This window comes from Talpa occidentalis, unplaced genomic scaffold (genome assembly GCF_014898055.3).
Source record: "Talpa occidentalis isolate TD23 unplaced genomic scaffold, MPIMG_talOcc4v2.1 talOcc4.11, whole genome shotgun sequence".
Classification (NCBI taxonomy): Eukaryota; Metazoa; Chordata; class Mammalia; order Eulipotyphla; family Talpidae; genus Talpa; species Talpa occidentalis.
In genome coordinates, this window is record NW_023601104.1 from 35,077,461 (window position 1) to 35,100,643 (window position 23,183).

Sequence of the window (23,183 nt, forward strand, 5' to 3'; positions counted from 1 at the left end):
AGGGAGGAAAATAGATCTATGATCTCCTCATACTCTGAGCATTGACCAAGTGCAAGTTACTAAGCATTTTACAATATCAAAACATTTCATCCTGACAAATCTTTTGAGGTTGGCATTATTGTCATTCAACCCGTTATGGGAGGGGAAACTGAGGCACAGAGAAGTTAAGTCATTTGGCTAAGGTCAAGAGGATTTGAACCCCGGCTATGGAATTCCATACCTACATTTTCACAAAGCCACACAGACTTGTCTCCAGTCTGGGGACATGGAAGATGGTAATGTCACCGGCTGAGATGGGAAGTCAGGAGTGAGGATGAATTTGTAGGGGAGGGGCAGTCGACTTGGTGCATTCTACCAGCCTCTCAAGTGGAGATGCCCAGCTGGCATCAGGTCCAACATGGAGTGGAAGCTCGTTTTCTTAACAATAATGAAACATCTGTAAAAATACTATTGGCTAAGTTTCCAGTCAAGTTATTCCAGTAAGAACTGCCATGCTAACAAAACAGGAAGCCCGGGCCTCAACTAAAGGTTTGGCCAGAGATTAGAAAGTTCAAGTTCATCGCAAGGTGACCAGCATTTCTGGCCACTATGATCGGGGAAAGGGAATAAGGGCCACATGGAGAAGGTGCACCAAGAGACCAAGACCCAGCCTTGGGAATGGAGGAGGGCAAGGATGTCCAAGGGACCATGGCTTCAGAAAGCCGCCTGCCCAAAAGAATCACCCAGAGTTTTAAAAAAACACTGGTGTCCAGGCCTCACTGCAGAACCAATAAAATCAGACAGTTCAGGGTGAGCACAGGCACTCTGTAAAGCTCTCTAGATGACTCTAAGATGAGGCCAGGGTTAAACACTAGAGAAATAGAAGGAAGATTTGTCTTTGGAGAGGATCAGAGAGCAGGGTAATGATTAATACCTGCAAAGTACTTTTTATTTCACAAGGTACCTTCACATACAAGGCCTCGTTTAAGAAGCAGCTTTTGTTAGTCGCTGGCTGGATGGGAAAACTGTAACTCAAAGAGAAAAGACTCTGTCAAGGTCAAATAGCTATTTGTTGAAACAGTCAAGACTACAGACCATATCTGCCGGACCCAAATTCAAGGTTGTTTCTTGAGGCTACAGAGGACAGTACTAGAGACAGAAGGCCAAATTCATCTGTATGCATATAGAAAGTTGAGGGTGCTGGTATTTTTTAAAAGTAGTTATGATTCACAGGAGCAAATCTAAAAATAGAGTTGTAGCTTATGAGCTGGAGCATAAGGGGTGGAACAGCCTGAATATAACCAGGCCAAGAGGAGCTGGTAGAGCCCAGATGCCCTGTGGTGCAGGAGCAGGTGGGCTGGCTGTGGGGAAGGATCAGGCAGGGGACACGTGGGAGCAGTCCAGGAGCGAGACACAGGGAGGTCTTAGGGTTGGGGATCATGGCACTGACCAGTGTCAAAAGGCCTGCGGCCTGGAATCAAGACAGAGCCCTTTGAATTACCTACAACTGCTGGTTCCTGGAGGCATTTACTAGCTGATAAGAAGTGTTTGGGATCTTAAGAGACACACTAATCAGATAACAATCGTTAATTTGTATAAACCTATATAATTTAAAATACATGATCTTGTTCTGCTTTCACAGTGGTTGAGGTATTATTCTACCTTGGCAGTTTCATGTGTAAAACTGATATATAACACCTTATAGGGACACTGAGAAGATAAATAAAAATGTGTCCAGCAAAATGCCTAGCACATAGGAGGTGCTGAATAAATATTAGCACCTTTTGTGGCTGTTTTGATTCGAATGTGCATGGTGAGGTTCAGAGATGTTGAGCAGCATCTGATGGTTAAGAATGTGTGCTCTGCAGAAATAAAACCACATATATGTGGGCAACTATTTTATACAAAGGACCCAAGAACATACAATGCAAAAAAGAAAGTATTCTCAATAAACTGTGTTGGGAAAACTGACAGCCATGAGCTAAATAACAAAAGTTACACCATACATAAATATTAAATCAAAAGGAACGAAATGCTTGAATATAAGACCTAAAACCATAACATACAGAGAAAGCATAAGTGATAAACTCCTTGACGTTGGCCTTAGCAAAGCTTTCATGGATTTAACCCCAATGACAAGAGAAACAAAAGTAAAAATGAACAGATGCAACTACATCACAGTAAAAAGCTTCTGCAAAGTGAAAGAAACCATCAGCAAGAATGGAAAAAGATATTTGCAAATCATATACATCCAAAATATAGAAAGGACTCATGCAATGCAATAGGCGGAATAGAGACTTCTCCAAAGAAGACATGCAGATGGCCCATAGGCACATGAAAATACGCATCATCATTATTATTAGGGACATATAAATCAAAATAGCAATGAGGTATCACCTGATGCTGTTGAGATTGGTGTTATCAAAAAGACAAGAAATAACAGGTGTTGGCGAGGAGGAGGAGAGAAGGTAACCCTTGTACACTGGCAATGGGAATGTAAATTAGCACCCACTAGGGAAAGAGGTATGGAGGCTGTTTTTTAAAGTAACAATAGGAATACCATAAAATCCAACTATTCCACTTCTGGATAATTATCCACAGGATTGGAAAGCACTAATTCAAAAAGATATATACACTCCTATGCAGCATTATTTGCAGATGCTAAGATTTGGAAAAAAATTCTGTCTCTTGATAGATGAGTGGATTAAGAAGATGTGGTGTATATACACCATGGAATACTACTCAGCTTTTTTAAAAAAGGTGAACTCTTGCCATTTGTGACAATATAGATTGAACATGAGGAAATTGTGCTAAGTGAAATAAATCAGATGGAGAAAGACAACACCAGAGGGTTTCACTCATATGTGGTAGATAAAGAAACAAAACAAACAAAAAAATAAAATGAAACAAAATAAACTTGCAAATACAGAGAACAGGCTGATGGCTGCTAGAGAGGAAGGAGGAGAGGAGTGGTGGAACAGGTAAAGGAGCCAACTGTTTGGTGAGAGTTGGAAACTCTCCCAGAATTTTTGCTTCGGTAAATCTGGGGCAGGGCCTAGGAGTCTGCATTTATAACAATTTCCAAGGCAACATCACTGTTGCAGGCTCAGGGGTATCATCTAGACAACTTGGTCTATACCAAGCTGCATTCTCTTGGTATAATTCATTGTGATGTAAGACACCATACTCTAGCCTCTGCACAAACTCTGCTGATCCCTCAGGTTGACCCAAGTCCTAAGGAGAACGGCACAGCTGCTCTGGGGTACGTTTAAGAAAGGTGTCCCTATTAAGCTCTTTGGGTCCTCATGACACAATATCCAGGGCCTTATCAGATGGGCACTGACTTTGTCAGGCACAGTCTATGACTTCAGAGCCAGCATGCCTGGTTGGATGTTTTATTATTTATTCACTTGACAGGAAACATACATTTGGTCCTACCAGACACAATGTTACTGGTTTAGTAGTTGCCATTGCAATACGAATTCTCTGGGCTCTCAGAAAGCCCTGGCATGGGTAACTGAGAGCAGTTCAGTCATTGCAGGGAAGAACCCTGCCCTGAAGAAGAGGTCTGCTGTCCCACAGTCCTGCAGAGCCATGACTTCATTCATACCAAGTGTCACCAAAGTAACAGTCATGCTGGTAGGAATGGTGTTCTGAACTAGAAGGTGTTCTTAAAACCATAGTGTACCAGACATTTCATGTACATTACAAATATATAAATTAAGAGGTCTACATGTATACAAAATCTTTCAAAGGGGACTTAATTTCATTCTGTGTCATGCCAGGTGTTTGTCAGAATCCTGAACACAAAGGTGGTTTTCAATGGAGCTAGTAGTAAAAATATAAGGTATTTATACATAGGCCCTGTTCCTTTCATGCCCACCATGGAATCCCCTGGTATTATCAGGGCCTCTGGGCAACCTCAGCACCCCCACAGGTAACCCATCTGCAGTCTGCATCTTTCTGGAGAGTAGGGGACTTGCTCCAGGGCTCTTCTCCTGTGTCCCCATCTCAGCTTGGCGGCGCCTCCGAACCCAGGGGCTGCCCGAGGGAGTGATGCTGCTATCAGAGGAATAATCGGTGCACTTGCGGAAGATTTCAGGGCTGGTGCTACAGTTCAGCTTACCTTCCTCAGCCAGTGGGGATTTTCTGGAAACACCCTTTCGTTGAGCCAAGGGGCTGCTCCACGGACTAGAGCATGGGGAGGCATTCGGGCTCAGAAAGAGATTTTGATGGCCAGAAGGACTTAGCTTGTTGGTGACTACATGCCGCCGGCCAGCCATCGGGGACGTGGGATTGCTCTCAGGGTCAGAGGAGCTATTGGCAGAAGACTCATCACCCATGTATTGTAGCTCCTCAACCCTCTTGTTTGGAGATTTGTTCAGGTGGATGCTCGAAGTGGGCTCCTCATCCTGGTTCTTGTCTTTGGGAGGCTTCTTTTTGGGCGGCTTCATACCAATCAGGATAGCCTTCATGTTCTCCCTGCCCTGAGATTCCATGATCATGAACTCATGGGCTTTGATGGCTGCCTCCACTTCCTCAAATTCCACAATGGCGCACTCTTGGGTGCCCACCTGGCTGTACCGGCTGCTGATCCTCCGGATATCAGGGGGCAGCTCTCTCCCGGGTTTAAGGATCCGCACTGATGAGATGACACCAAAGGTCCCAAAGAGCTTGAGCAGATGTTCCATCACCTTCTCCTGTACCCTCCCATTCTTCTGGGGGGTGGCCAGGGCCCACAGCTTAGGGGACAGGTAGAGATCGTAGACTAGGAGCATCTTGCTGGGGAGGTTCTCATTGGGGAAGAGTGGGACAGGGGTGGTCCTCCTCACCTTCCGGTGGTCCTCATTCAACTCCAGGATGACTGAATACTTCAAGGCATGTGCCGTGGTCCTCCAGTCCCGTGTAAGGTGCTTCACCTGAAGAACACAAAGAAAATCTGAAGTAGCACCTAATTCCTTGTCCATCTGTGTCCTCTCTCCTCCCTCCTTCCTTTCCTGACCCTATAACACTGGTCTGTAGAGTCATACCTGATGTGTACAGGCTCTCTAGTGTCTACTGAGAAAACATGCTTTCTACAACTCCAACATGACAGCACAGTTTAGAGCAAGCTGTCCAACAGAACTTTCCATGGTGATGGAAATATTCTACTCTGTGTAAGTTTAGAGGTTAAACCTGGCTCTAGACCAAGGCTGCTGGTTACACAAACCCAAGGCCCACCTTCAACTGCCAGCAGAACTTAAACTTCTTCATCTGTAATATGGAGATGTTCATAGCTTCTACTTCATTGAGCAGGCATGAAGAATAAAAAGATATCTATGAAAATATACATATCTGCAACCAGACATATACTTAATATATATAACACTTATAATAGTATCTAGTTCACAGGACTCAATATAGTATGTGTCATCATAATTTCAAATATTGCATGCCACCATTTTGATAGCCAAAGAGATTTGAACATTCCACTGCATCTCTGAAGTTACATTTCAGTATCTATATATTTGATACACAGGATATTCCCAAAGATCTTTCATATATCACTGCAATAGCTCCTGAAAAGTGGGCTGTTTCAACTTGGAATTATACCCAACTTGGTCTTCCTGGAAAATGACAAAATAGTACCTCCTCAATTCTCTCCAGTGGAAATTGTGTGTATCGACACTGCAGCATGTGAAAGCTATATTTATATTGCAAAACAGTAATTTTTGAGAGGTCCACTTCCGGTGAAGGGAAGGCCAGGGAGAATGAGTCATCCTGAAGAAACGGTGGATTTGGGTGTGGTGGGTAACCTGAGCCAGCAATGGCAAGATCACACTGAGTCCACAGAAGCCAGGCAAACACAATTGCTCTGCAGAGAAACCCTGGATTGAATCAGGAACTTCCCAAACTCAAGAAGGGAGGGCTCACTAACAGGGGTTGGTGGGGCTGTCATGGCCCTGTGAGGTAGTACACACAGGCTCCTGAAAAGAAGGCCCTATCCACTTGACCCCGTGGCTCTGGGTGAAATGGCTCAGACTTGGACTTAGGATATGGAAATCAAGAGTCACCATGATTCTGTGTGGTCCTAAGGGCCGATCACCATGACACAAGTCAAGAGCAGAGAAGCAGGTCCAGGAAAGTGTGGGACTTCAAGTGGACAATCAACTAGGGATCCAGAAAGGGAGGAGAAAAGGTCAATGCCAGAATGTGAGACATGCAGCTTCTGGCTCTCTGGTGGGAGCCATCACAGAAGCAGGCTCTGGCTAGGATACTACACCCTCCAGAGTTAGAAGCAAAGTCATCTCGGCTACTTATTGCAATTACCAGGGAATATTAGAATGAAAAGAGTCCTGGCTCTTATTTTGGAAGTGCTGGGGAGTCTACATCTACTCTACAGCCCATCTTCAGCAGTGGAGAACCCTACAAAATAGATTTCCATAAGTGACAGTTTAAAAAGGAAAGGAAATCAGGCTGACTCTTGGCCCCTGGGAAGGAAAAAGGAATATACAGGAGGATTCCATGGGCTACTTCATTTTGGAGTGACCCTTTTCCATGTGAGGGTTGATCACTGTTCTCTGGAAATGAAGTGCCCCTTCCTTTCTTCTATCCCTTAAAATTTCCTACTTATCATCCAAGATACTATTTCAGTGCCATCACCTCTGGCATGACTTCTCAGTTCTTCAGGCGGCATTAGTGGCTCTGATCTGATCTTGCTCTTTTTCTGTAGTACTATCTAAGGTCATTTTGTAATCCTTCACCTATTCCTGTCCTTTATCAGATTTTCCCAGGGCCAGGGAATGTCTGTTCGTTTTGCATATCCTGTGGCTAATGCAGCTCTCTCACAGAATGAACACCCCTTTGTTGAATGAATAAAGGAAAGAGAGCAAGAGATGAGGGCAGAGTATGCCTGCAGGCAAGGCAGGAAAGCGCTCCAAGGAGAAAGGCTCTCCTCCCAAACTCTCTGACAAAGTGCACAGGCACTTGGCCTAGACCCGTTACCCATCCCTCCCATTATGCAACAGAACTTGTGGTGCTTTTCCATTCTAGTAAATACACTGCCCCCAAGGGAAACAGACTTCTTGCTCCAACTGGTCTGTCAACTCTTTGAGGAGTGGGGAATCCACAGCCCAGTTACTAGTTCTGCCCATAGCAGGGGGAGCAGCCTGCTGCCCGGAGGGCGGCCCAATGACATCCCAGCTCTGGAGCAGACAAATAAGAGTGTAGCAGGTGATAAGCAGGGGTAGCTGCAGCCCTGCAGAAGGCTTTTCCTCCAGAGTTCTGGCCACCCCATCCCCCTCATACTTATTCAACTTGACAAATGAAAAGCTTGCATTTTACATAATTCCGGGCATGGTAAGTGTCTCTCAGGCCACTTAGTCCCCTGTCCTGGCACAGCATCCTCCTGGCCACCCACTTGGCTGCACTTAACTAAAAGCAAGCCATGTCATTTCACGACTGCCACCAGCTAAGCCTCATCCCAACACCCAGGAACCTTCCAAAAGTGTGGGAGGACATTCTTAATGATTTTAAGTCTCCCTCTTGATCATTTTTCTCTCTTTCAGGTCTCATAGGAAAGAAAAAAATCTATTGTCACCAAATTTCAGGGAGGGTAAAAATGTTTAATGCCACAACCCAAAACAGCCCTGAAACCCTTGAGGCAACCTCTGAGAACGAAGTCTCACCTTTTTGAAGGACGTGAGCAGCTTGACGCTCACATATCCCAGCTTGTTCCTCCTTACATGCTTAAGCAGGAAGGCATCCTTTTCTAGGTTTTCATCAGAAAAGTAGAATTCGATCTGATCCACCAGTTTTTTGATTAACTCTTCATCCGGGGGCTTCCACTCCTGCTCCAGGTCCTCACGCTCATTCTCACCCCCGCTTGTCGTGGCACCACTGAGACCAGAAGGAGACACCGGGTGTCAGGGGTTGGATTGTGTCCCCTTACCTTCATATGTTGCGGTCTGGGCAGCACCCCCACCCCAGCTGTCACCTTGTTTGGAAACAGGGTCTTGCAGATATAGTTCATTAAGATGAGGTGTATGAGAATAGTGGGTCCTAATCTAATGTGACCGGAATCTTAAGAAAAGGGGAAATCTGGGCACACCAAGGGAGGACACCATTTTAAGATGAAGGCAGAGATGGGGTGATGCAGAAGAGGTCAATGAACATCCAAGAGTGCCAGGAAACCACTGGAAATTAGGAGAGAGGCCTGCCCCAGATCTTCCCTTAGTGCCTCAGAGGCCGCGAGGCCCTACTGACACCTCGATTTCAGCCTCCAGAACTGTGAGGCAGTACATTTCTGTTGTACTAAGTCACCCAGTTTGTGGTACTTTGTTACAGCAGCAGCCCCAGGACACTACAATGGTCACACTTGTAGTGAACTCCTTAGTGTGGTGACTGCAAGGCCACAGGGGAATAGGTTTTGCCCACTACCAGCCAAGGAAACTGGCTTTTGCTTTTAACAAGGAAGGAAAGTCATTAACAACACTATCTACAAACATTTAGGTGCAGCTCTGCCATCCAGAATGTTTTTCACATCTACTTATTCTTTTTCTCACTTCACCCTCCAAATCCTGATGTCTAGAAGACAGTTTAGCAGAGCACTGAAGAGTACCAGTTCCAGACTTAGGCTGCTTGGGCTCCAATCCTGGTGTCAGTGTTTACTAACTGAGTCTGTTATAGGACAGGGAGAGGGGCAGCCCAAACCCCGCAAACCTGCCTATTCTACATGGGTTCTGCCATCCGCCGCATCAACACAAAACATAGGAGACTTTAATGGGAAGGAACTTTAATAAAACTAGGTAACAATACAGGTAAGGCAAAGAGTCTAGTTTCTAAATGAAGCATCCAGAGTTACCCGTCCCCTCGTGGGTAAAAGTCCATCCAAATGGGATTGGCCCAGAGCAAAACCCCAAAGCCTGCCACAAGTCTAAAGCATCTTCCAGTGGGGACCCACAGCAAAGGGTCAGAAATAACCAGAAAAGCCCAGAAGGAAAAGAGCAAAATCAACATCAAGATAAAAGCTGCCATGGTCACCTCCCCATGGGTCTCACCCACTTCTGTGTCACCCAGTCTACGACCAAAAGACAAGCGCAGTTTCTTCACGTGTCTCTAGGCTCCATGCGCCTCCTCCAGGTCTCCTGGCTCCATCCTGCTTCCTTCCATAGTCTCTTCTGCCGCTTCTCCTCTTCCTGCTCAGCTCCACCCTCCCTTGGGTGGGGCAGGGAACCTGGAACCTCCCCCTTTCCTGGGGACCACCTTGTTACAAGTCCACTGAGGCAAGGAGCTCAGTTCCACACACCAGTCACATTCTGTGTAAATTGGGAAGTTCTCCTAAGAGGACTGATGTACAGATTCAATGCATGGAAGCCTCCAGAAGAGGACCTGGTGTGGACTCAGTAACTGACCCATTCATTTGCTGATTCATAAGAGGCATATCTAGTACTCAATTCAGATTTTCTGTCTTCAAAGTCAGCACACATAATGCCTTCCATGTTTTGGCAGGACTCTGCTGTGAAGTCTGGAAACAATCGCACTTGCTGAGGCTCTTCTAAATGAAACCCACTCCCACTAGCAGCTCCCCCTGGACAGACTTCCGCTCCCTCCCTCTAAAACTATTAGAACATGACAACAAGCCAGAGGAATCCCATGCAAAGATTCTTTAGGAATGCCAGTCTCTCACTAGATTATTTAAAACTTCAGAATCATTAATATTTAGGGAGGCTGTGATTATCCACACCATAGTTGACACCATTATTAGAAGTTATCAAAGGGGAGTTCTTTTTTATATATTTAATAAGCAAAATAAATTATGTATTACATAAATACCTTATATATTATTCAATAAAAAGGTCTGGTTAAAATTTATTTCCAAAGGGGAAAAAAAAGAGAGCTGCTTTCCTATGTGGCAACTTGATATCTATCAACACCAGCATCAGACCCAAAGCCCCTGTCGACATATTCCAAGCAAAGAGCACATCTGCTGACACACATGCACACAAGTAATCACACAGTCAGTGCACCACCACTGTGTTGGGAGAACTTTCCTGGCTCCACAGAGGGCTCAGAAAGTCCCCTGAAGCTTTATTCACAGTAGCCAAAGGCAAAAGCAACACAAGTTTGCATCGCCTGGTGAACAGACAAACAAGCTGCAGACATACATACAAGGGAATATTACTCAACCTGAAAATGAAAGGAAATTCTGACACAGGCTACAACATGGATGAACCTCAAGACATTATGCTAAATGAATAAGCCAGTCACAAAAAGACAAATGACACCATACGATACCCATTATAGGAGGTACCTAGTTACATTCATAGAGAAAGAAAGTAGAATGGTTGCCAGGGGCTGGGAGAGGGGGAATGAGGAATTAATTAACAGAAACAGAGTTTCATGTGGGAAAGATGAAAGTTCTGGAAATGGAGGGTGGTGATGGTTGCATAGCAATGTGAATACATGTAATGTCACTGAACTGTACATTTAATAATAGTTCTGATGAGAAATTTTATCTGTGCATTTTAAGACTTCTTTTTTTTTTTAATTTTATAGAGGCATGTTTATTTATTTATTTATTTATTTATTTATTTGCTTGTTTTGTTTATACATGCACTGGGTACAGTCAGAAGCGCGGGAGGGTGAGAGAATTCACCAGAGCCAGAGCAGGGAGCAGAGCAGGCAGAAGGACCCAAGTACACTGCTGAGGGGAGCAGCGGGCGGCAGGAGAGGTCTGCGTGCCATGTGGGACCCTCCTCTGGTGGCCGGGGAGCAGCCGGGAATCGAACCGGTGCCGCAGAGGCCGCGGGCAGCTTTGCAACCCAGCGCTCAACCGCTGCGCCACCGGGGAGGCCCTATCTGTGCATTTTATTGCAAAATATTTTTAAAAAGAAATTCAGCACAGAAAGTCTGCTTGCTTACGAGCACGCTATGTTTCCTTCATAAAAGAGCAAACAGTTAACATTTCCCTTGGTTCATCATTAAGTGGGTAAATTTTAAAAAACTGACCAATTAAAACAAAGGTTTAGAAAAATAAAAGAAATATATTGCTGTGATAATTTAAAACTGGAAAAGTGCTTCAACTCCAGCAAAATTTTCATTGACAGTTAATCAAAAAATACATATAATAAGAACAATCAAAATGTGGGAAAATCAAAATGAGAGCAAAATTAGAATATTCTGGTAGCAGAGAAAAAAATGAAGTAAATATATTTTTTTCAAATTTAGAAATTATAAATACCATAAAATACATGCACTGGCTTAAAAATGAAAGTTTTAGTTATTTGCCTGTAGGCAGTCTGGAAATAATTTTAAAATACCTTACTGATGTCCCAAGACAAAGTGTACTGACAAAAAACAAATGATCCAAAAAGACTAATTTTAAAAGCATGTTTTAAAAAAATATCTTTTTAAATGGAATGATAAACTAAGGGAATATATTAAGTCAGCTCATAAGATAAAATAGGTCAAGGGCAACATAAACATTAGATAAGCTAAATATTTCAGAAGTCCATAATAGGCAACTGTGGCAGACATTAATGTCTCACCCAACACCTTGTAACAAACTCTCACTTGCCTTGTTTTACTATAGAACATATAAAAAACTACTCATGGCCCCAGGCTCTCTTAGAGGTAGTAGCCATATGTAAGTGTATGTTACTGTCAATAACACATAAGTGAAAACCTCTTGGCCCTACTCCCTATCCTTCCATGTGTTTTGAGTGTGGATGTCATGGTTGGAGCTGTAGCAGCTATTCTGTTACCATTAGGAAGCAGTCAAAACAATCAGCTTGACCTGATTTATTGACATTATTGAGTTACTGAGCCAACTCATATAACTACCTACTTACAGATTTCTGATTATTATGCAAGAAAGATTAATTTCTATGTTTAACTCACCTTTTAGTTGGGTTTCCTATCACTTACAGCCAAATACAATAGCAACTAGGATAGCATTGCTGTATTTTTTGGGTGGACTCAGAGGTATAGGCAAAATGGTCTAATTTACTATAAACAGCTAGTATATCACAGGTGACCAAAGGCACCCACAGACCAGTGAGTGCTATTTCCAAATTAGAGCAATTGATGCTACTATGAAAAGCAAGCTCATAAAAAAATAAAGGATAGTAGAAGAAAAGGTACTGTAATTTCACAGTTTCTCCAGTGACTATTCTAGAGCCTCTCATTCTTCCCAAGTTCTACCACTGGAAGACTTTATTCTTTGCACATGACTCTGATACTTGATTGAGAAAACGAAATTCTCCTATCAGACTTGCCCCAACCTCCCTGTGGCCTCTGCCTCTAGACTTGTTCTGCGTTTCTGGAATCCACCAAAGAACTGCCATAACCAGGTATAGTCATCTTGGTTTCTTGTTCCCGCTACAGGATGGGACATTATTGACAACTGTCTTCTTAATATATCCCCCCTGGGCTTATGTGACTTGTTCTTTCTGATTCATTTCCCCATTTGTCTGCCCTTTCACTCTCCTCTCCCTCCTCCCATTTCCAAAGGCAGCCATTCCCTAAGCAAGTATCTTGGACTCTTTATCCCCTGGAAACCTCTACATGTCAGCCCTGGTTAGCTCATCCACTCAAATTCACCACCCTTCCTTAGCTCTCCATCCTTCTCCAGCTCCTGAGCTCTAGTCCTCAATTCCTGACTGCCCACTTTATGTTTCCACTTGGATGATCTGATATTGCTGCTAGACCACTGCTACTACCTTCTCCCAACTCAGGCAGGATGAGGCCTGGGTGTAACAAAGACATTCTATCTGGGAAGCTCATCTTCCTTTCACATCCCACAATAAACAATCCACCACGAGTTGCAGGTGACTATGTGTCAGTTGTTTGCACCCAGTGAGCAGACAGCAGGTATCCAGAGAGCCAGAACAGGTGGCAGTATTGGGAAGGTGATATAAAACCCCTATGCAAGTGCAGAGGGAACTTCTTGTACCCAGAGAACTCCTCCCTCTGAAAGGGCACTGCCAATCTTCAACATGGAATCATCTTGGGAGAGCAGGAAAGCCTGCTTCATAGCTGGGGGTATGCTGCATTCTTTCCAACTTCATGTAGTAGCCTTTGAACAAAAAGATCGCGTATCCTTTAAGAACTCTGAATAAGTTTCCATCCCTTAAATAGGAACATAGGCAACATTTTGCCAATTAAAATTGTCCTATACTAACTACGCATCTGCCCTCCCAAACCAACCCAGCAACCACTCTCCCTTTTTACTTTTCTAGGCACTTGGGCTCAAAACCTAAAATGTATCTCTAGCTCTCTTTTTTGCCCCCACATCAAGTCAGTTATCAAGTGTTGATTTTATTCTGTGGTGTCTGCCATCTGTTCTCTTTTGCATTCCAACCGTTCTCGTTACTTCTCCTGCAGACACTATTAATAACTCATCAAAAATGATTCTTAAAAGTTAAAAGTAATAAATACATATATAGCAAAAACTAAAATAAATAGTAGACAATGTATTAAAGAAGGCGACAATTCCCCACCCCACATCTCCTCCCTAGAGACAACCTCTATTCAACCGTTTAGTTCTTATAAGAGTTGCCTTACAGGTCTGTGAAATAGACTCACAACTCCATTTCCTACTTGCCTATTTCAGGCATTTTCTATTCATGTCATAGATTATAAGATGGAGATGCAAGGTCACTTTACACCCAATTTTAAATTTTTTATATTACTGTGCTTTTTCTTTTAGTCTTCTATTTGTACTTTTAAATAGTACACTTAAAATTCTGTTTCCTATTCCACTAAAATTAAACATTTCTCAATTCTCTCCCTACTTACGATGTTTATACTATTATCCCACATTTCCTTCACATATCCTTTCATTTCCAACCTCCCAAATTCTATCAGATGTACCTTTATTTCACAGTGTCATGACCCATAATATTTACAGTCTCTTTTATAGCAAATAGCCCATGCTTTGTCTACAGATACTGAAAGTTGAAAGTCAGTTGTGTATTATTATTATGATTATGTAAATATTGTTCTCTGCAGGAAGAACTACTTTCTTTTCCCCAAAGTTCTATTAGTTGACTGACAGCTTGGATTTATCCTTTATGTCTCCATCTCATATTATCTCTCTTTACCTTTGTCTTTGTTTTACAAGCTAACACATCTCTTTGGCATCATCTTTCAACCTTTCCTAATGAATATTTTAATTTCAATAATTATTCATTTAGTCTTTAAAAACTCTTTTGTGTCTTCAGATGGTTCCTTTTTAAGAGCATCCTGTTCTTATTGTGGATGCAGTAGCTTAACTCCTCCGTGGGTACTAAGTGGAGTCAATATTTTTTACAATCTTTCTGTTTTCAATGTGTCACCCTATAGTCTCTAGGGTCAATTTTTCCATTTAACTTTCATGTCATTGATTTTCTTCCTGTGAACCATTCATTTTTTCATTAAAAAATTTTTAATAAACTTATTTTAGGGCAGTTTCATATTTAGAGAAAAACTGTTAAGACATTACAGAAAGTTCCCCAATACCCCATACCCAGCTTCTCCTAATACAATCTTGCATTAGTATGGAACACTTAATGATCTAATATTGATCACTATTATTTGCTAAGGTCCATACTTTATTCAGATTTCCTTAGCTTTACCTAATGTCTCTTTTCTGCTTCTGATCTCATCCAGGAGATGATATTATATTAATCTTCATGTGTTCCGAGGCTCATCTTAGCTGTGATGGTTTCTCAGACTTTTCTTTGTTTCTGACAACCTTGACAGTACTGAGGAGTACTGGTCAGGTACATTGTAGAATGTCCTTCAGTTGGGACTTGCTTGATATTTTTCTCATAGTTATATTGGGAATACAGGTTTTGTGGGTAGGATCACAGAGGTAAACTTTCATTCTTATCACATCATGCGAAGGTACATATTGTCCACATGACTGATCATATGAACACGGAACCTGATCACGGGGTTGAGATAGTGTTTGTCAGGTGTCTCCACTGTAAAGAGGCTCCTTCATCCCCTTTCTATATTATGCACTTTGGACGGCAGTCACTGGACATAGCCCACTGTTACAGAGTGGGGAACTGTGCTCCTCAACTATTCATTCTGAAGAATAAAGATCTGAGTTGCTTTTTCTTGTGGGGCGGTCACGTGGGCCCTTAGCAGTTGTCTGTTCCCACTGGTTTTCTTTCTAGGTGGCTCTATAGGTGGGACATGCCTACCAATTTCAGAGAAATATTAAGTTGAGCCTTATATGGAGAAGGCTTCCCTCTGCAGGTCCCAGCTCTATCCTAACACCCTCAGATCATCACAGTTCACTTAATCCTTTGGCAAATAACTTCGTTTCTTTTTTGTCCTGTTGGAAATAAAGGGTATATTGCTGTTACTTCTCACTAGCAGGCAGAGAGGCTGGGCGATTGTTCTAAAGAAAGAATTTAGATGAACTCTCAGATATTACATCCCTTCCACTCTCATTATCTTTTACATATTTCCCAACCAGAGCCTTTTCTGGGGTTCTGCCCTCTCCTTCCCACCTCCTGCCACTTCCTTCCCCAACTCTTGTTGTATCTTAGGCTACAGCCTCTTCTACTCTGTGCCTGACATGTTTTGAAGAACAGTTATAATAAGTCACAGCTCAACTTTAGTAGAGGTACTGTTTTCTATTTCCCATTAGATAAAATCTAAAATCCTTTGCTTTTTATTCAGCTTCACTTAAAATCTGGCTATACCCAGTTTCCAAACTTAATTCTATTTCCTTTCAGATCCTTTGCTTCAAGCGAATATCCACTTATAGCTCCCTGTGAGTTTCACAAGGTTTCTGGACTCTATATCTTTGTGCATGCTGTTCCCCTTTTCTTGAATGCCTGGTCCCTCTGTCAGGGACAAATCCTGGTCACATATCAAGGTCTATCTTAAATGCAGTTCTCCCAGGAAGGAAATCATTTTGACTTCTGCAAACACTTGTCTATACTTCTATCACAACTCCTGTGTGCATATTTTGTTAGTGCCCTGAACTCTAAATTCCTGTAGGGTAGGATATATACTGCTTTCTTTCAGTGTAGCACCAACCCAGAGCTGATTTCTAAGTATTACCAATGAAATAGTAGGAATTGAAACAGTATCACCAATGTAAAGTGAATAGTTTCTGTGAGGCAAATCACACCTGCCAGGATTCTGAGACAGAAAGTGTGATTACTGGTGACTAGGCCTTAAATGCCTTTTAAGAGGACTTTGAAAAAGTTTTACATTTTCATCATTGTTTTGTTTTAAATAAAGCGTTGGAAATTGGGAGGGATGATTTCTTTTGTTATAGCTGTATATCTGTTTGAAATGAAAACAAAGGATAGAATTAAGGAGGAGTACATTTCAAAAACAGATAACTGGGCTCCACAGATCAGAGATGATATAGTTATCACAGTTGCATAAATGCTTAGGAGAAACAAGTATAGCATAAAATCTTCAAGGCTGCTTTTCTCATATAGTCTCAAGCTAATTTGGATATGTTGACTAAGTGATTAATCAACTGATAACTTACAGAAGGAGAATATCTTCCAGAAGGAAAATACCCAAACTAACATGGGACAGATCCCTTGGACTTCTCTATCTTTGCAGATGGTCTAATACAGTGCTTTGAACACAAAGACCAGGAAAATGGTAGAAAGCAACAAGGAGGATACTAAACACAAAGGGGAGAAAAAAAAATCTATTTGAAAGGCACTAGAGTCTAGTACCATCTGTGTGAAGTTTATTTTGGTTCACTTTTTGAAAAAGACAACATACCTAAAGTGATTCAAATATGGCAAAAGCCTGCTAATGCAATATAAAAACATCAGGGCTGATTCAAAAGATAAAGTTTCTTCAGAGGGAAAGACTGAAAAGACGTACTGGTGGGTTCCCAATTTTGGAAGTTATCATGGAAACAACCATTTTTGAATGCTACTAAAAGAGGCCACATCCTGTGTTTGGGTGGCCCATACGTTCTTATATTTTTATTACAGAACTGATGACCTTCACCTCTATGCTGTTCTGTCATATTTCCTAGGGAGGGGGAAAGAAGTACAGCCAGCAGAGACTTCTGCGGGTCTAAATAATGGTTTATGGTATAGAGCAGAGATACCCAGACAAAATACTTAGCTCCATATCTGACATAAGACTGACATTAATAAGAGGAGGCTCTCATTCTCGTCAATGGGAAACATCAGGGAGAGAAAGACACCTAGATGTTTCTGTTTGCTCAATGAAAAGCAGGTGTGGTCAGTGAGTGGTTTTAGTGTTCATCTTTAATGTTTAGCATTAAGTTTTTAAATAATTTTATAAGTTGTAAGACAAACAAATGAAAATGATAATGTTATTAAGAATGAAGATTTCCATATAAAAAGTAAAGAAGAGAAGCAAAAACCTATACTATTAAATTGGACTTGGGGTTATGAACATAAATTTGACTAGGAATATCAACAAATTTATTTTTCGAAAAAATATATTTCCTAGTTTTATTTACTGAAAGGGTCTAAAAGCAATGATGCCCCACCTGAAATTGTCAATTTTATGTTAAAATTCGGTCTTAATTAAATTAATTATTTAGTTCTTAATTTGGTCTCAATATTTTCCCACTATCAGGGAAAGAAAAACTGGAATTCCTGTAGAAATGGCTGGATCACAGGATTGGAGTAGGAAAAAGTACAAATTAAGGCTAGAATATCTAGTCTCAGAAAGCATGGATGTGCTCAAATACTAAAGGATAAGTTCCAGGACCTCCCTGGTGGCGCAAGGGTTTAAGCACCACATTGTGAAGCAGTCCGCAGCACAAGTTCAATCCCCGGCCAGCCAGGGAGATACCCACATGGTGCAGCCGACCTCTCCTGACTCGCCTGCTGCTCCCTTCAGTAGTGTATTTCAGTCAGTCTGTCTGTTCTGTTCCCCACTCTGTCTCTGGTGAATCCTCTCACCCCCCACACCTCCCGCTGCTCTGGCCTGTACCCCAGCTCTTGTATGCATAAATAAATAAATCTTAAAAAAAAAATTAAAGTAAGTTCCAGAAGGATACACTGAAGCCAATTGGAAGGGTTCCCCTAACTAAATGAGGGGCAATTTGAGCATCAAAAATAGTGACCATAACCAATTATTAAAACAACAAAAAAATCCATATATCGAAGAGATTCTAAGGGGGGAATAATTTATTTAAATTATGTGATGTGACTATGACCCCAACTCCTGTATTTGAGAATTGGTAACTAAGCATTTCTGTTTCCATCTTTAGGAGAAACTCTTGTATACATGCACTGGCACAGTCAGAAGCACGGGAGGGTGAGAGAATTCACCAGAGCCAGAGCGGGAGCAGAGCAGGCAGAAGGACAGAAGTACACTGCTGAGGAGCAGCGGCGGCAGGAGAGGCCTGCGCGCCATGTGGGATCCTCCTCCGGTGGCCGGGGAGTAGCCAGGGATGGAACGGGCGCCGCAGAGGCTGCGGGCAGCCCCGCAACCCAGCGCTCAACCGCTGCGCCACCAGGGAGGCCCTTTAGGAGAAACTCTTGTTCAATCCCAGTAGATAAGGCAAGCTCTTTGTTACAGAAAAATGCCAGTTAATAAATGCACAAAGAATGATAAAATTAGAAAGCCATTAATTTATAATTGCCAATGATGTAGCTAACTCAGGCAAGGATCAACAATGATGCTAATACCACAAGGTAAAGAGTATTGGTGGAAAAATATTCATAAGAAGTCCACATAGTGTTAATTGCCAAGGCAAAGGTGTACCATTATAATGGAGCAATCACCTGGTCCAACTAAACATCACTAATTGTGAATGTCATCAGAGGCAAAGGAAGGAAAAGTTCATGGCATTGCCTATGAAGTTTAAATGTTTAATCTGCATCTAATCAAGTCCTTAGCCCTTCCAGTTTACAGGAAACACATGCTACAAAGGAGCCAGTTGAAACCAGAACATGAGAATATAATCAGAACAGTTGAAACTGTAAGATACTCAATAAGACATGTGGACCTCTTATTTCCAAAATAGCAAAGTACAAAAAAAAAAGTGGGAATGTTTGAAATTAAAAGATTCTAAAGGGACATAATGGGCAAATGCCTTGACCTGGATTGGATTCTGGTTTGAGGAAAAAAAGAAACAGCTGAACAACACAATGTGGGTAACTGGGGAAAACCCTAATGTGGAACTTGGTAAGTAGATTTTAGGGACCACATTAGGGAACTGATTTTCTTACTTTCTTTCATGATTTTATAGGAGAACATCATTATTTAGAGCTACCAAATAAAGTACATAGGGTAGGAATTTTGTCTACAACATACTTTTCAAATGGTCCTGGGGAAACCACACACAATATATTTTCTCCAAACAAATACGGCAAGATATTAACAACTATTAAATCCAAATGGTAGGTATATGAATGCTTATAGGACCACTCTTCATTTTATGTTTGAAAACTTTAATTAAAAGGGTAAGAACAAAAGGAAATGCATATTTCCAGTGAGCAAGATGTGGGGAGACTAGTGAACATTTGAAGGTAATAAAGATATTTCCTTATTCCCATTTATTCACTGTTCTCCAGAAATTGGCATTGATACCAGAACTATGGAGAAGACTAAGGAAAGGACTCTGCCTTCAAGGATCTGCATGTCTAATGGAGGAGAAACACATAAATATTTCAACATGGCAGAAAGATTGCCAAGACAAGAGATGCATTCATCCAACAGATGGGCATAGAGGACCTATACATACATGCCAGGGGCGGGCTGTGTGCTGCGGATGCAATGAGTACCAGGCAAGCATGATCCATGAATTCAAGGAACTCATATTCTTGTGAAGAAGGCAGAACTTGGAATTACATCTATGGTGAGAGAGGCATCAAATGGAGAGTACCAAAACAACGCAGAGGAGAGAAAACAAAGCCAGCTTTGGGGTAGGGATTGGGGTGGTGAGGCAGAGACAGACAAGGTTAAGGCTGACTAGAAATCAGTCGACCAGCAGGATCAGAGGTGAGAGTGCAAAGTGTGTAGACACAAAACTACAGGCTGTGTTCAGAGAACTGGATGGGATTGGGACTGGGGGACCACGGATTGTGACAACAGGCAAGGAAAAGAAGCAATGGGCTGAGGGGATTCTGCAGGTGGGTGCCACATTTCAAACAGCAGATTTAGGAGCGTGGGCTTTCTCCTACAGACTCTGGGGGCTGAGAAGTGTTGGTACAGGGTGGTGGCTGCTACTGTGCCAGCCTGCGCCCCAACAGGGAACACTGTAGATTGTTTTTGGTGCCATATCTTTGTACTCTGTATGTCTGTCCTCTGGGCTCTATCAGCTTCAGTTCCGCTTACCCTGAAGAACCCCAGGGATTCTCTGGGGTCAATTCTATGCCAGTGGGCAACATTCATTCAGAATGAATGATCCAGACTCAAGTCCCTGGATCTGGGAGAGATGGCACCTCTGGAAGGGGGGGAGAGGGAATGTGAACAAGAATTCTACCTGAATTGAGGATCATACTCTCCTAGATCTTCATGGGTGATCTTTCCTGGCCCAAGGAATAAATAGGGTTTGATCCCTATTAATAGTACTACATCAGAAACAGCTCCCAGGATAAGGGGCAGCTTTCTGCCACAGTCACAGACAAAACCAGAAGGATAAATCACTCTGGGCTGTTTCACATGATCCCTTACATCCTGCAGGACTGTCTTTCCCCCCAGACCTACCTGTCAGTAACTATGGGTTCATTGTTTTCAATACTTAGCACAGAACTGAATGAATGACTGACTCATGCTTTACAGTACACAAACTGTGTGATACACCTAATGTATCTACGGTGTCATGTGCTGTGGCCCCTGCTGGGACAGGTTGTCTGCACTTTTCTCCTCAAATACTTCTGTCTCCACTGTACTGCCCTGACTTCCTGGGTCCTTAAATCCAGATTCTTTCCACTGAGGAAAAGTCAGCGAGCGGAAATTGGCTCTGGTTTCACTATCCTTACGCCCTTGAGTTTAGTACCCTCCCAAAGAAATAGAAAGATACTTGCCAAGGAATAGTCCTACAGGGCTCTGACAGCTGAAAGCATGTACACAGAGTTCCAGAAAAAAGAGGGTACTTAAGTGCCCATTGGCATTTCCCAGAATCTGCAAGTTCTTCACTGTCCTTGCTCTCATTTCTGTGGGTACTCCCAGGAGAACAAAACCACAGTCCTGAAAGGCCGAGGCAGTGGTGGACACAAGACTGAGGCCTCCTACTGACAAAGCCCAGATCCCGGAGGCCAGAAGATGGGTGGCTTCTGGGGCCATGCCAGGTCCAGACTACCCATCAGCCTGGAACCAACCCAAGGCAGCCAGAGGATGATGTAAGCATAGAAGTCAGGTGGAAAGGCTTCATGAAAATGGGAATCCCCAGCCAGGGAGGAAGCAAGGTGACAAACCTGATATCAATCAGGACAAGGGGGCATCCCCCACCCCTAAAACCACTCCTTGGATCCCCCAACAGCAAGTGTCAGCTATGACTGCCCTGTCACCACCCCCAGGGAATCATCCAAGCCTGTCGGCATGACAGGGCTATGACACCAGTGAAGTGAGACTCTCTTGCAGGGATGTGGGCCAGCCTCCGAGATGCCCACCGGGATGGGCTTTGCGAGGGTCTCTGGGCGAGCACGCGGGAGGGGAGAGCCTTCTCCCGGGGGCGCGATGGCGGGACGGCCCAGGCAGGACTTCCTTTGGGGTCGCAGAGCAGGCCCAACTCCCAGACCCTCAGAGCCCCGCCAGACAGCCCCGGGAGTCACCCTTAGGTGACAGAGCTGCGGACTGGGGGTGGTGGGGGAAAAAGGAGCCACCACCCGCCCAAAGGCGGTTGGGACTCGGTGGGACGGCGCAGGGCAGCTTCCTCCACCGCGGGGCTGACTCTCCCCTCGCTACCCGGGAGAGGTGGCCCCGCCATCCCGTTGGGTCAGGATCAGGGGTTGGCGGCGCCCACCTTGGCCGGGCCGCGCCGCCGCGCCTACCTGTGCCCGCGGCTCGGCTCCTCCTCGCTGGCGCTGCCCCAGCCCGGGCTGAGGTAGCGAGCGGGGTCCCGCGCACCCCGAGCCTCCGCCCCCTCCTGCGCGTCCTCCAGCTCCTGCACGTCGTCGGCCTCCTGGATGGCGACGCGGATCTGCACCGCCGGCTCGGGCCCCCGCGCTGCCTCCCGCCCGGGCTGGGCCATGGCTCGCGGACCGGCCCGGACTGCGGCGCCGCCGGGTCCCCGCGCGGGGAGGCCAGCGAGCCAGCCGGGCGGCGGCGACCGCGAGGCGGGGGCTGGGGCGGCGCGAGCGGCGCGGCCCGGGAGGGACTGGGGTCGCGGCGCCCCGCCCCGCGCCGCAGCCGCCACCTCCCGGCCGCCCGCCCGGCCGCCTGCCCAGCGCCCGCGCAGGCGGGGCGGCGGCGAAGCGAGGCCCCCGCCGGCGCCCCCTCCCCGCAGAGGCGGGTCCGGAAGGATCCGCGCGAGCCCCGAGGCGGCCGGCTGCGCGCCCGCCGCCTGCCAGGCCCCAGCCGGAGAGGCGCTCCCGGGGCTCGCGCCTCCTGCCGCGCGCTCTGGCTGGTGCCGCGGGAGCGCAGGGGCGCAGCACCCCTGACTTCTCTGCCAGGCGATGACTCTGGGGTGGCAGCACAGACAGACAGCAGTTCAGGCGGCTTCTGTGCCTCTTGCGTGTTTTCCCCGCTGACCGTCCAGGTGCCTGAAATCTCCACCGTGCGTCTCTTGGTGTAACCACCGACCAGAGACGGTGCCTCCTGTGAGGTCTGGGATTTGGTGCCTGCCTTGTCCTGTAGCAGCGGTTCTCAGACTGTGGTCCCCAGACCAGCCTTCCCTGGGAACATGTTGGGGACACAGATTCTCCGGAGCCACCCAGATCTCCCGACTCCTAGTCTATGATTCAGAACTTTGTGTTTAAGTCTTGGAAGTGATGCTGAAGTTCCCTGAAGTTTGAAAGCCGTTGCCCTATATTGCCTCTCTGAATATTCCCTGCACACAGTAAGCATTCCGTGTTTGTTGAATGAATAAAGGGGCTGTTGAAATGCCAGTATGTTGGAAAACCCTGCCACCTTTTCACACTGAAGTTCCACCTTAACCCCTCCAATGTGACCCAGAAACTGGGGGGAGGGACATAGAAATGAATAAAGCCTAAATCATTTTCACCAAACTCTTAATTTAATGCCCAAAACTTAATTTATTGTGTTAATTTGTCACAATGGGGCTCCAAAAGAACTCTGGAACAATATAGTTTGATATA

At 44.4% G+C, this 23,183-nt stretch overlaps 1 protein-coding gene across 3 annotated transcripts; it reads right to left on the reverse strand.

The window, feature by feature from the left end:
* Positions 1-2,901: 2,901 nt before the first annotated feature.
* On the reverse strand, positions 2,902-22,117 carry LARP6 (La ribonucleoprotein 6, translational regulator). 3 transcript variants are annotated; one of them, XM_037502839.1, is made up of 3 exons: positions 21,918-22,117; positions 7,647-7,857; positions 2,902-4,898 (listed from the first exon to the last, which is right to left on the reverse strand). In XM_037502839.1, the coding sequence occupies exons 1-3, from the start codon at positions 22,115-22,117 to the stop codon at positions 3,831-3,833; spliced, it is 1,479 nt and encodes a 492-aa protein (XP_037358736.1). In that variant the 3' UTR covers positions 2,902-3,830. The 3 variants fall into 3 exon arrangements, with proteins under 3 accessions (XP_037358736.1, XP_054544509.1, XP_037358737.1); XM_054688534.1 differs by lacking the exon at positions 7,647-7,857 and having other exon boundaries at positions 21,918-21,949; XM_037502840.2 differs by lacking the exons at positions 7,647-7,857; positions 21,918-22,117 and adding an exon at positions 5,200-5,275.
* Between the last annotated feature and the right edge of the window lie 1,066 nt (positions 22,118-23,183).

Coding starts and splice junctions, on each gene's coding strand:
- LARP6 (XM_037502839.1), bottom strand. CDS start 22,117: ATGGCCCAGCCCGGGCGGGAGGCAGCGCGGGGGCCCGAGCCGGCGGTG. Junction 7,858..21,917: donor GAGCCGAGCCGCGGGCACAG/GTAGGCGCGGCG, acceptor TTCTGGTCTCAG/TGGTGCCACGACAAGCGGGG. Junction 4,899..7,646: donor TGCTCACGTCCTTCAAAAAG/GTGAGACTTCGT, acceptor TGTGTTCTTCAG/GTGAAGCACCTTACACGGGA.